Source organism: Rutilus rutilus (assembly GCF_951802725.1).
Source record: "Rutilus rutilus genome assembly, chromosome: 25".
NCBI classification, from domain to species: Eukaryota; Metazoa; Chordata; class Actinopteri; order Cypriniformes; family Leuciscidae; genus Rutilus; species Rutilus rutilus.
Genome location: NC_140229.1, coordinates 22,945,577 through 22,959,609, shown reverse-complemented (window position 1 = coordinate 22,959,609; position 14,033 = coordinate 22,945,577). Strand labels below are relative to the sequence as shown.

Genomic DNA, 14,033 nt, shown 5'->3' with positions numbered 1-14,033 from the left:
GTAAATGTATACTGAAATGAATCCCTTTAACATAGTTATTCCACTCATTAACCATTTCTCCAGTTTAATTTCAACTGACCACACTGCTAACGATAATGCCGTCTCTCCATCATTACAGAAATCTGCTGCAAATGGTTGTTGTTGGTGTAAATGTATTATACGCTATGGGAGCACCCAATTTCCTTCCAAAATTAAACACAAAAACGTATTAATGCTGTGTTTCTGCTACTCTCCAGAAAATAAATGATATTGTATGTAAGTCATTTAAGTGCCACCGTAATAAGCAATGTACATTATGCGTCAATATTTACCGATAATTGCTGCAAATATACCTGCTGCTGTCTGCCCCGCTTAAAATCATAGGCAACGCGGATTTGTTTGGAACTATGCAGAGCTACATGAACCACGTGACCGCGTGGCGGCGAGATCAAAGCGTGTCGCAACTCTCATATTTAACGGCTCTGCCCAAACCAAGCCGTCAAACCCATAGATATCATATAAAGGCTAGATGTCTTAAGGCGGAGTCACTTCCGGCATCACCGGCGGCCATCTTAGGACAGGGCTCTGTGAATTAAGGTGAGTGAGCAGCACGCACACAAATCCTCTTATCTCGCTGAAATCTGGACGGATTTACAAACGGTTTGGTTTCTTACAAACGTTATTAACGTGGCTATAATTCTGAATGCTTAAACATTTTGAACATAATTATTCATATGTATGCAGTATAATAGCTACATCTCTGACGTTTATAACAAACCAAACCATTTGAAAATCGGTAGAAAATTGAGCAAGTTATGGTTATTTAAAAGTACATGGACCATGTTATGAGTGAGCGAGCACCCTGTCTTAAGATGGCCGCCGTGTGCGGATGTCGAGCTCCATTGGCCAGCAGCGCGGACGAGACATCTAGCCTTTATATGATATCTATGGTCAAACCTACGTCATCAGAGAAGGTCCTCCAAGGCAGAGGGGAGGGGCATTTTCAGATTTTGATTAAAGATTACGAAGCCAAAAAAATTTTTTCCGTGTTTTAACTTGCACGGATTAATTGTTCACCACAAGACTAGTAATATGCGCTAACAAAGTAAATAGGGTCCATTTTGATTTCATGCCGACTGTAAGTGTTTGAATCTTTCTCTGCCTACATTTTAGAGTTTAAGATATATATAGTCATATTCTGACTATTGTTTATTTATATTGTAATGTATATTAGTGCTTAAGGAGAAATTATGTGTATGCATATGTTTCCTTTATTCATTTGTATTTTGTTTCTCTCTGTATAGAAACCACACTTAAATTACACACTGAAAATTACTGACACAAGAAAGAGGAAAGAATAAACAGAATAATAAGAACTATCTCTCGGCTCGTCATTTCATACTCTGGAATATTTGGCCTGAAGTGGTGTTCTGGCCGACACTCCTGAGTGAACCTGGTGATAAACCCAGAATTAGCACCTAGACTGAGCGTCTACCCATTATCTTCACTTCAACATGAAATCCCACGACTTCCGTCAACATACCGGCGTGAATAGTAGCTGGCTATTTTTCCTACAGTACATGAATGGCAATGAACATGGCTAATTTTGTGAGAGACGAAGAGGGTGACTTCTCAGACAGTCAAGAGCCAAAGCCAGAACCACACCTGAGTTTTCAGAAGATGAGCTGCGTGCTTTGGAAATAGAATGACAGGAGGAGGAGGTTGCGATCGCTCAACAGCCTGAGGACATGAGGATGAGAGCCAACACGAACTGGTGGTGTGAATGTGGGGGAATATGCCAATCTATCCCGATTGAAATAGTGTCTGTGCTGTGGCGAGTGGGACAAGTGTCTGCCATCGATGACCAGGCTCAACGTGTCAGATCAAGATGAGCGTGCCCGCAGTTGTGTCACAGCTACCGAGGATTTCACGGCGTTGATTCATCCTGCAGTAACTTTTACTCTATTTTTTTTTCCCGGTTTGATAAAGTGAACTGGAAAAAAAGCCACACGCCGAATGGACCAAATGGACAACTTTCCACAGAGAAAGTGATTATTTTAAACATGACGCATGTATAGATTGACCCATATTATACCTGTATTCACATTCACATATTATACCACATACTCACATTTCATGTGTTGCGTGATATCTCTGCGCCCAAGTAGCAGTGCTTCGCCTAAGCAGCAGTGCTTTGCCTGTGCTTCCCCCTAATATAGTCCCCAAGTCAATATCTGCCTAGGAAATCGTCTAGTGTTAATCTGCATCGCTATTTGTACTCGTTGTGAATAAGCAGGCCACAAGAAGTAATTAGGTGTTTTTTTTTTTTTTTACTTTTACTCAGGCCATGCTAGCTGGCAACAAAGGATTCCATTCATTGTGCTAAGCTAAGCTAGCGCCGACCCTGTCAAACTAAAACAACGCATGCACTGAGACAAAAATGCATTTGCCCACCTATCTAAATGTGGGAAAGAAGGTGAAAAAGCCCTATTTCAAAAAACGGTAGGGGTGCCCAATCCTGCTCCTGCCGATCAACTGTCCTGCACAGTTCAATTCCAACCCTAATCAAACACACCTGCCTTTAATTTTCAAGTGATCCTGAAGACCTTAATTGGTTGCTTCAGGTGTGTTTGATTATGGTTGGAGATGAACTGTGCAGGACAGTCGATCGGCAGGAGCAGGATTGGGCACCCCTGCTTTAAGTGATTGTTGAAAACAAATAAATTAATTCAAGGTGCACAATTTTATGCAAAGCTTTGTCTTTCACCATAAGTTAGTCTCTTTTGAATTTCACTAAATGAATACGCGTGTGCCACTCGAACCAGCAACAGGAACAAACAGTCATCTAAATCAAGATTGTACTTTGCTGTTTGATGATCATTCAACATCAAACAATGATTACAATATCAAACCGATGTGTCAGGTGAATATACACAGGTTCTAAAACGTTTTCGTCTTCTCATCATGTAAGCGCATGTTATCACTTCGAGAAACCAATGGAAAAAAAAACAGAAAATAAGAAAATTTTCAAACGTTTAATAAATGATCTCTCAGCCACGCACAGTTTCTGCTGAGCTCAGGATTCCAATTACACAGGTTAAAACCATGGGTTCAGCCTCATCCATTGAATTCTGGGCATTAACTTGAATACAGTTCATTTCCAGGCCTCACTGCACAAGGAAAAATCGATAGAATATTTCTGATCTCGTCCACCTTCCCAGACAGTCTAAAATCTTCTAAACTGCTATCTTTGCTCGCCCACTAAAACTTCAGATGTGCATAATCCTGCAAGGATTTCATCTCTCACCTCCTCTTCTTCGGGTCTTTGATTCAAGCGCAAGAAGATGAGCATTGGCCCACCAATTCTCCTTGGCGGAGAATTCTCCTGCTCCCTTCTCTCAGCCACACACCGTCCGTGGCTTTTCCAGGCACGGCACCCAATACAAAAATAGTGAAAGACCGCGGGATGGTCAACGTAAACAAAACCATTCATGGTCGCGCACCATGCGGGAATACAGCAGCTCGATTAGAAACATACAGCTGTGAGGAGTAGGCAGCCAGCGCACATCAGCCTCAAACTTTTGTATCGTTTTTACTTTTATTTATAGCTTTGTTGTAACTAATTTTTGGGGGAGTATTCTGGGTTCGGGCCAGATTCCGAGTTCGGAGCCCTCCCCTCGGACAGCACGCCAAATACGCATAATACTTTACTCTGATCTGATTATTTGTAAGTGTGAACTCGTGAAATGAGAGTTGTAACTGTTTGTGTACAGTGTGTGCAGAATTATTAGGCACGTTGATTTTCTGATAATTTTTTATTCCCAGGCACAATTTGCCAATTCCAAACCATATTAATCTTAATAACTACTATCAATTTTGTATTTAATCATTTATAAGTGAGATATAATTGTTCTTGAAGGCTGGAAATGAAAAACGCGTTTAATTCAGGTGTGCAGAATTATTAGGCACGTTTTCTTTTACAGATGAAACAAGCCAAAAAAGCGATTTAACTAAGACTGAAAAGTCAAAAATTATTAAATGCCCATGAGAAGGATGCAACACTAATGCAATACTATAAATGGCAGTTGAGGCATGACCGTTGGACAGTGAAATGCTCATTGGGTCAGCTGGGTCAGACAAAAACAGGTGGAGAAGAAAATACGCATGTTAACGGCAAAATAATTAAGAATTAAGGTGAAGAATTAATTGTGAAACCATCAGGAACCCTTTAGTCTCCAGCACCACCATTTTCCAGAACTGCAACCAACCTGGAGTCTCCAGAAGAGCAAGGTGTCAGGGTCTCAGAGACTTAGGTTGGGTAGAATCCTAAAAATGTACCCCCTCTTAATAAGAATCACAAGCTGAAGTGTTGTGAAATACATAAAGACTGTTTTTTATAGGCTTTATAGACAGACAGATTGAGAGTGACTCTTGAAGGACCAGCACCACATCCTCTTGTACCACTGTTTGAAGAATTCATCTTCCAGAATCTGACAGTAAGTTTTGGGAGTTCATTTTTAGTCCATCTCTGCAAAATGGACTTCAGGGTAGGAGATGGACTAAAAATGAACTAAATATTAACTCCAAAAACTTACTGTCAGATTCTGGACTGATTTGCCATACTTATGTGAGGATGATCATGTACCTGACTGTCAAACAGCAACAGTTCCTCAACCAGCTCCAAGTCCGCAATCTGTCATGCCTTACTTACACAAGGTCGGGACGTTTATATGTTCCACCAAGACGAATGAACCTTTAGTTCATGGCCGGTGATCACAGAGGCAGAATAATCCTCTCACTGTGCCAGGAGTGCTCAGGTAGTCCACCCTGACCTTAGAAAACAAAAGGGGTGAACAAAAAAAAAGTGATATACTGTATATATATATTTGCAATAAAAATGAGGAATAGTATTGTAAAGGGAAAGAAAGCAAGACAAAATGTTATGATAAAGAATATTTATTAAAGCAATAATTTTATTTTATGTTATAGAAGTATAGCATAGTATTGGTTAAAATGGTTAGAGTATTTTTATTATGCCAGAACAGTAACATTCTTGGATTCACCAAGTTCATTGTTTGGGGAAGGGGAGATGTAGTGATATCTGATGGGTGTGATCGCTGTATCGGCTCATTCACGAATGCAACAGAAGCCTCACAAAGAATCACAAAGAATCCATTTGATATTTTCTTGTTGATGTTTCCACAATCCATGTTGAAGTGCACAAAGGTATCAGTGTATTGCTGTGAATTTCTGAGCATTTTGGATTTCAGATTTAGAAATGTTGCACCTGTCAAGTCTCACAAAAGACACTAACGGTAGGTCTTAGAGAACAATCCTTTCTTCCACAAATCCACTTGGATCCGACAGGGAGTGTGGTCTGTATTTTTTCACAATATCTCCCATTGCCCAAAGCATAAGCGTGATCTGATTGTTAGCATTGTTTGGAAGCAGCAGAGGAACTGCAAACTGACACATGGACATTTTCATGATCATTTCCTGCTGAAGAAAACTGTCAGAACAAAGAAACACAGCAGTCAAAACGTCTAAAGGGTTTACTGACTGAGGACAGTCTGATTCAGCACTATCCTGATCATCATCCCACTCTGAATCTTCTGACCCATCTGAAGAGGAACACTTAACACTCCTCGCTGTCGTTTGTAGCAACATCAGTCTCTTCAAGAACAGCCATGGCAGATCTGAAAGGGACTGGATTATTGATTTTGTTTATATATATATTTTTTGTATATTAACATTTACTCAGTTCAGTGACATTCACTAATAATTCAAATTTTTTCAAGTTTGATAATATTGCTATTTCCTTCTGCTTTAGTAAAGGCCAGTCAGGATTTCAATATTGGAAACATTTATTTAATTTTGTAGTCTTATGAAAATAACGACAATTTTGTATTTTGCATCCCTCTCAAGAGGATCATGTAAAAAAAAAAAAAAAGATCTATAAGTTATGTCATGACAACATGTTTTTACTTTATGCTAACTCATCAAAATAATTTAAGCAATTTCAACTTTTTTATGTTAGGCCTTCAAGATTCAACAATTTTTAATTACATTTTTAAACATAATTTAAATAGAAATTACTTATACGGCCAATTTGATTTAACTTTAAATAGGTAGATTTTTTTAAAAGTGTATATTATATAGTAATCACTAATTAGGCTTTAAATTGTAATACATTTCCTGAACTTCGTCGACGGAAACAGCTGACGGACTAATCCATTGTCATAGAGGGGTGCCTTTGTGACCAGAATGGGATTTTTATTCAGACATACAGCATATCTGATACCTTTTTTATTATAATAGGACTAGATGAACAAATTAGTTTTTCCTATATATATTTTTATAGTAACTTGTACTTGTCCAAAAGCAGTATGTCATGATCACATCGACGTGTCATCAGATGGTTCAGTCCGAGGATGGCCGCTGCTGTCGGTGTAAATAAACAGGCGTCGATGGAGCCGTGTGCACGACACGGCCGCGGAAACACTTCAAATGCGGTGAAGGTACGATATACATGACATAAATAACTACTACACTAGATGTTTAGCTTATAAAAATCATGAGAGGGATTTTTTTTTTGGTCCCGGTGGAGTTCAGTGAGATTCTGCAGGGCGTTAGCACGCTAATGATAGCATCATTCAAAACTGTCACTGCGGTTTTTATATTAAAAACGCTGTTGCACACTCATGTAAAAGCTCATGTAAAAACAAGTCGTTATGAAATAGGGTGTTATATTGATAAATATACTGTTATGACAGCAGTAGTAGCTGGCTAGATAAATGACCAACCGGTCAGAACACTAGAAAGGGCACTGTGCCTCAAAATACTCAAATTATAGGGTAATTTGAGAAATTATGGAGATATAGTTATGTATATTTACATGGATTGTACTCAAAGTTTATTCTTATAAATACATACAATGTCTATGCATGATAATATTTGACTTAATTGACATATAATGTAGTAATTACTGCTTCTAAAAATTAGATTAAATTAAACATTAAATTATACACACACATATTCAGTGTGTGTGTGTGTGTGTGTGTATATATATATATATATATATATATATATATATATATATATATATATATATATATATATATATATATATATATATATACGAATGTGTGTGTGTATAAATGCTAACATTTGTCAATCACAAATTTAAATCATGTGTATGCATGTGATTGTGAAGGTGTTGGAGTGTGGTGTGTGCGAGGATGTGTTTTCTCTACAGGGGGACAAGGTCCCGCGGCTGCTGCTGTGCGGACACACGGTGTGTCACGACTGCCTGACCCGTCTGCCTCTCCACGGCAGGGCAGTCCGCTGCCCCTTCGACAGACAGGTCACTGAGCTGGGTGAGCTTAACGTTGCCGTTCTGTTCTTCATAATAACAGTATAATTCTATATTTAGACTTTCTGTAATAGAAAGAAGCATTTTCTCACTGTGCTCTGCAGGAGACTCGGGTGTGTGGGGCCTGAAGAAGAACTTTGCCCTGCTAGAATTGCTTGAACGGCTACAGAATGGGGCATCCAATCAGTCAGGCATGTCAGAGGATTCACTTCGGGAGATGGGCGAGGTTCGAAATATGCGATTTCAGTTTTAAAATATGTATTTATATTAACAATAAATAATAATAATTAATATAATAATTATGATTATTCTTTAGTTTGATGATTATTACTGTTAAATATATCATATTTTTTGTCTTAAGAATATTTGTATCATTTTATTGAACACTTTTATATTGCTGCTGACTCATTTTTATCAAAGCAATAAATTAGGCTGTGTGATACAGTGATTTTATTGTGAATTTTTGCCATTTCTCCATTAGTGTGTAATCCGCTGTGATGAGGATGAGACTCACACTGCTTCCATGTACTGCACGGTGTGTGCCACGCACCTGTGTGCCGAGTGCTCCCAGCTCACACACTCCACCCGGACACTGGCCAAGCACCGGCGTGTGCCCCTGGCAGACAAGCCCCATGAGAAGATGCTCTGCCCGCAGCACCAGGTGCACGCCATCGAGTTCGTGTGCCTGGAAGACGGCTGCCAGCCTGGGCCGCTCATGTGCTGCGTGTGCAAGGAGTACGGAAAGCACCAAGGGCATAAGGTGCAGAAATACAATGCAACTCAGTTCAAAACCACTTGTTAATCTTTAGGCATAGAATTTGTCTTGGATTGATTCTCTTTCAATCCCATATCGATTCTTGTACATTTGTATGTTACAACAATGCTTGTTTTTTTAGATGCATTGTTTAAAAGTCATTGGGATGCAACTGAATTGAAATATTCAAGAAATATCTTAATATTTCACTTTAAAATAATTAATAATTTGTTTTGCTGTTGCTTCTGGTGCAATAAAAAGTCTGAAGCAGGGTTATTATCAATAAATAAAATAAAATAAAACCATTGAAAACATGTTACTTAAAATAAAATAAACATTAACTAAAATGAAAATAAAATGTACAGAAAATTATTTCATGTACTTGCCAAGGGAACATTTGAAGTACTAAAATAACTCAAATTGAAATAAAATAAAAAAACTAATAAAAATGACAATTTCTTTTTTTTAATCACTAAACTTTACCTAAAATTAAAATAAAAGCTGAACTTTTTTATATTTAAAATTGCATGTAGTTTTTTTTTTTTTTTTTTTTACTTGCCTAAGATTCATTACGAGTTATGTAATTGATTTGCTGTTCACTGTATTGAATCAAATTGAATTATTCTCAGATTACTTATCAAATACAAAATTAATAAATATAGAATCAAATCAATTTGCTGTCATGATTAAGTTCATTAGAAACTGCAGAATGGGAGATCTGCAAGACTGCAACAAATAATGTATAGCAAAAATGTTAATGCATCCATCAAACAAAGCATGGATTTCAGTCACTTGTTCCCTGATCTCTTTTCATGAAAATGTTTTACCAGCATGCTGTACTAGAGGGTGAAGCCAACCAGATTCGAGGCTCCATCCTGGATATGGCACACTGCATCCGTACGTTCACAGAGGAAGTGTCGGAGTACTCCAGGAAACTAGTGGGCATTGTGCAGCAGATTGAAGGAGGAGAGCAGATCGTGGAGGACAGCATGGGCATGGCCCACACTGAACATGTATGAGCGTGTTTTTGAGTGATTGTAATCGCCTAAAGCATTTGCATCTGTGTAAGATTCTTGATTTCTGCTCAGGTTCCAGGAACAGCGGAGAGCGCCCGGTCTTGCGTACGTGCCTACTTTGCCGACCTACACGAGACCCTGTGTCGTCAAGAGGAGATGGCCCTGAGCGTGGTGGACGCGCACGTGCGAGAGAGGCTGATCTGGCTTCGACAGCAGCAGGAGGACATGACCATCCTGCTGTCACAGGTGTCCACTGCCTGCCTGCACTGCGAGAAAACACTGCAGCAGGTACACATGTCCGTCATGTCACACACACACACACACTCCGTCACGTCACACACTCAGCTGGATCTGAAGCAGGTCAGGAATTTCAGTTGGTTTGTTGTCTTTTTAGGATGATTGCAGGGTGGTTTTGTCGAAACAGGAGATCAACCGACTACTAGAGACACTGCAGAAACAGCAGCAGCAGTTTACAGAGCTGGCCGACCACATTCAGCTGGATGCAGGCATCCCTGTGACCTTCACGAAGGTACTTTACATCGCCTTGTTTGCACAGTATGGACACAGCGACGGATGAGAGATGACAGGGTTAATTCACCCCAAAATGACATTTATGTTATTAATTGCTCACCCTCATGTCTTTCCAAACCCGTAAGACCGCCGTTCAGCTTCAGAACACAAATTAAGATCTTTTTGATGAAATCCGAGAGCTTTCTGACCCCTCCATAGGCCGCAATGCAACAACCACATTCAAGGCCCAGAAAGGTCAAAAAGACATCTTTAAAATAGTCCATGTGACTACAGTCGTTTAACTTTAATGTTATGAAGCGACGAGAATACTTTTGTGCACAAAACCACCTAAAAATAGCGACTTTATTCAACAATCTCTTCTCTTCCACATCATTCTTCTGCGCTGTTGACGTTGTGTAAACAGTGCAGCGCTTCTGGATCCACGTCAGAACGCCGCTTCACTATTGGCCAACGCTGTTCACGTGAGTGAGGTGGTGTTCTGACGTAGAACCAGGACGTGCGACGCGGTTTACACGACGTCAACAGCGTAGGAGAATGACGTGGAAGGTCAATGACGACATGACGAATGTTGGTGAGTTATTAATGACAGACATTTTTGGGGTGAACTAACCCTTTAACATTTAACACGTACAAATAAACACAAAGTTTGTGATCTTTGAGTTAATTTAAGAGGTCACGCCGTGATGTATCGATCTTCTATTGGTCACACATCTCCACTCCATATGGGAGTAAACATTCATTCTCAAATCAGAGTTCACCAAACTTGAACTTTGGTGCACGGCAAACTTTCCATGAGTTTGCATATCCAGTCTCTTGCATTTGCATGCATATGAATGGCAGTCAGTGTAGTGTAGTGTAGTGTGACCGTCCCTTTCGTCAAACAAACAGATGCCTTCAGCAGTGTACTGCACATAGATCAAACATTGTAATGCAGTGTTCGATGTTTATCTTTGGCTTATGGGGGCTTAAACGGCCGCTAATGCCCATTGTCTGCGTGCAAAATTATATGGCTAGAGTTTAAACTTCATAATTCCGTACGAATGTTAAGGATTTGTTGGAAGAATTCTGTGCCAAGGTCAGACCTCTTATTGGGCCTAATGCATAATACCATGGTGTTTTACCTGCACAAATGGTCGTGGTTTATTCCTTTTCTAATCCAAAAGAGAGAACATGTAAACACTTGATCAGATTGAAAACCGAAACTGAAAGGACGACGCGTGTCGAGCGGAACGAGCTGTTCTTCCTGTTGAATAAAGTGTCATATGAGTGTCCCATCATTCTATAATTCTCCTTTCACTGCTTCTGTGAAGTGGAGCGAGGAAACGTCCCAGAATCTCATCCACAGACGACTGGTTTTGGGCATTTTTACTGCGTGATGAATATAAGCAGCATGGCACAGCGGTTCGTTCATATGTTTAAAGTCTCCAAATTATGACCAGAAATGGATAAATATTCAAATCTGCTGTTTAAAACAATTAAAGAACCAATGTAGGAGAATAGTTATTAAGCGCAAACAGCAGGAAACTTTGTATATTTGTGCGGCATGTCAAAAAATGAATTCCTATTTGAAGCTTGTGACATAAACATCACATCAAATCACACATCAACCTGATCACATGTTTAGTGTTCATGTAAACTACAATACATTCAGATTCATCAATCAGAATGAATTCATTCCGATTTAAACAAAAGTTGTGCGTAAACATATCCAGTCTCTGCGGAGTTGGCAGTTATGGGTGTCTTTCCAGCTCTTAACGCGAATGTGCTCTTGGATGGTTAGATAGCTACAGGAGGGGCGAATGTAGAAAAAAATAACTTAAGGCAAGGGCGTAGATTTGGTTTGAACATTGGGGGGGTTGAAGTTTGGGTATGCCTCCTGATATTGTGATCGTATAAATATGTGGGGCGTTGTAATGCATAGATTTAAATATTGGGGGGGGGGGGTTATCTCCCCCCCAACCCCCCACAAACTACGCCCCTGACTTAAGGTCATTCTGGGATGAAAATATTCTGTAAATCCTGCTTTTTTTGTCATTAAGGGAAATCATCTTGTCTCAGTTACAAATTTGACTGGTAAATCATAAAGAATGCTTTTTTCGCCCGCCCTTTTGTATTTATGGCATTGCATAGGCCTATTGTATGTTCAGGGATGACATATTGATAAGCAGACATGGTATTTATGACTGGATGTAACTTCTGATACTTTGCGGTAAAAATGGCTCTCCTACTGACTTTGTCCTATCAGTGTGGCTCTCATGAAAAAAATAGTGAAGACCACTGTCTTAAAGGGATAGTTCACTTCAAAATGAAGATTCTGTCATCATTTACTCACCCTCAAGTTGTTCCAAATCTAAATGAATTGCTTTCTTCTGCTGAACACAAAAGTCAATAACAAAACAGTTGATGGACCCCATTGACTTTCCATAGTATTTTTTTTTCCTAGTATAGAAAGTCAATGGGGTCCATCGACTGTTTTGTTATTGACTTTCTTCAAAATATCTTCTTTTGTGTGCCAGAACTTTCATTTTGAAGTGAGCTATTCAACAAACACAAAACTCAAGATTATCTGCATATAGTGCATCACATTTCTGTGTTAATTGATTCTGAGAGTTTATATGCATTAACTTTATTTTCAAAATGTGCATCAAAAATAGTTGGATGGAAAACCCTGACTGATATATGATTTTATGACATTTTACAGCATGAGCTAACTTTGTCTTGTCTGGTTGTGTTATTAGCATGCTAAGGAAGGAACTGCTGTACTTGAGCTGAGTTTTGTCTAGTGATGATGTGTTTGATATCCGTATTAAACAGTCTGTCTTTTTTTCCAGGACAACCGTGTGCACATTGGTCCAAAGATGGAGATCCGGGTTGTGACTTTGGGCTTAGATGGAGCTGGCAAAACTACTATTCTCTTCAAACTGAAGCAAGATGAGTTTATGCAGCCCATACCGACCATAGGTATCCTTGTGCAATGGAAATACACGTACAGAAATGCAAGCATGCAACGGTGTTTAGATAATAAAATATTCTATTTCTGTTTTAGGTTTTAATGTTGAAACTGTTGAATACAAAAACCTGAAATTCACCATTTGGGATGTGGGTGGCAAGCATAAACTCCGCCCACTCTGGAAACACTACTATCTGAACACACAAGGTAACACGCAGAGTTGCTGCTTCTGGAGTTAATAATTCACTTCACTGTGGCTTTTTTCATAATGAAATTCACACAATCACATTTCTTGCTCATTAATGAGTGTGTATGACTGAAGCTGGTCATTTGTTCTGTCTCCCAGCGGTGGTGTTTGTGATTGACAGCTGTCACCGAGACCGGCTGATGGAGTCTCACAGTGAACTGGCCAAACTGCTGACCGAGAAAGAGCTCAGAGATGCTCTGCTGCTCATCTTCGCCAACAAACAGGTGAGAGATGTGAACAAATGTATGTTCTGGTTATTTTTTTGAACATGACATTATTTAAAATTTTTTTTATTATTTTTGTAGTTACAATTAATAAATGCACTTTTGTATTGTGGGTTACACTTTATAGGCTTTAACCCTGCTAGAGTTTGAAAAAAAGTCGCCAGCTAATGCCAGTGTTTTTGATAATTTTCACAAAAATGTCACGGCCCCCGGAATATTTTATTGTATGAATCTGAACATTTAAAAACATTTTGAAGAAAAGGCTGAGAAAATCGCTTGTTTTTTCAATGACAACGTGCAAAAACAATGCTTTGATATCGCTTGTTTTATTGGAGATTCTCTACTCCTCCGCTGTGAACTCTTGACCAAGACTCTTTGACGTGTGTCTCTGCAGGACGTCCCCGGCGCGGTGTCCGTGGAGGAGATGACGGAGCTCCTGAGCTTACACAAACTGTGCTGCGGGCGCAGCTGGCACATCCAGGGCTGTGACGCCCGCAGTGGCATGGGGCTTCACGAGGGCCTGGACTGGCTCTCACGCCAGCTGGTGGCCGCAGGAGTTCTGGATGTGGCCTGAAGGACGCTAACCCACTCTCAATAGACTTGTGACTTACAACTCAAGCCTGTCCGTGTAATTTGCACAGTTCACCCTGCTCATGTTTTACCCATGTCATACCATCATACATTAGTAGACTTGCTGCTGTGTGCGCTTGTGGTTCAATGGTGTTCATAAATGGAGCTCATATAGGACTCCAGGTTAAATACAAGGCAACATCCTGCTGGTTATCACCAAACATAATTTCAAGAGAGTTGAAATTGTGTTGTAAACAAAAATATATTTGCAGATGCTGTCCATAAAGTTGATTAACATGAACTATTCCTTTCAGAAGTTAACGAACATGACTAACTAAACTTACTGTCCCTTCTGTTAAAACATAGAAATTAACATCTGGTTTATGATGC

The 14,033-nt window shown here is 39.5% G+C and overlaps 1 protein-coding gene across 2 annotated transcripts in view; it reads left to right on the top strand.

Annotated features, from left to right (window-relative positions):
* trim23 (tripartite motif containing 23) overlaps positions 1–13,768 on the top strand; it is a 14,952-nt gene extending 1,184 nt beyond the window's left edge. The window contains exons 2-12 of one of the 2 annotated variants that reach the window (XM_084400400.1): positions 6,365–6,497; positions 7,193–7,355; positions 7,456–7,577; positions 7,833–8,111; positions 8,936–9,118; positions 9,194–9,409; positions 9,516–9,650; positions 12,484–12,613; positions 12,699–12,809; positions 12,949–13,073; positions 13,468–13,768. In XM_084400400.1, coding sequence (XP_084256526.1) covers positions 6,411–6,497; positions 7,193–7,355; positions 7,456–7,577; positions 7,833–8,111; positions 8,936–9,118; positions 9,194–9,409; positions 9,516–9,650; positions 12,484–12,613; positions 12,699–12,809; positions 12,949–13,073; positions 13,468–13,647 — 1,731 coding nt within the window. In that variant the 5' untranslated portion in view covers positions 6,365–6,410 and the 3' untranslated portion in view covers positions 13,648–13,768. The remainder of the gene's footprint in view (positions 1–6,364; positions 6,498–7,192; positions 7,356–7,455; positions 7,578–7,832; positions 8,112–8,935; positions 9,119–9,193; positions 9,410–9,515; positions 9,651–12,483; positions 12,614–12,698; positions 12,810–12,948; positions 13,074–13,467) is intronic. The other variant, XM_084400401.1, reaches the window with a different exon arrangement.
* The last annotated feature ends 265 nt before the right edge of the window (positions 13,769–14,033 follow it).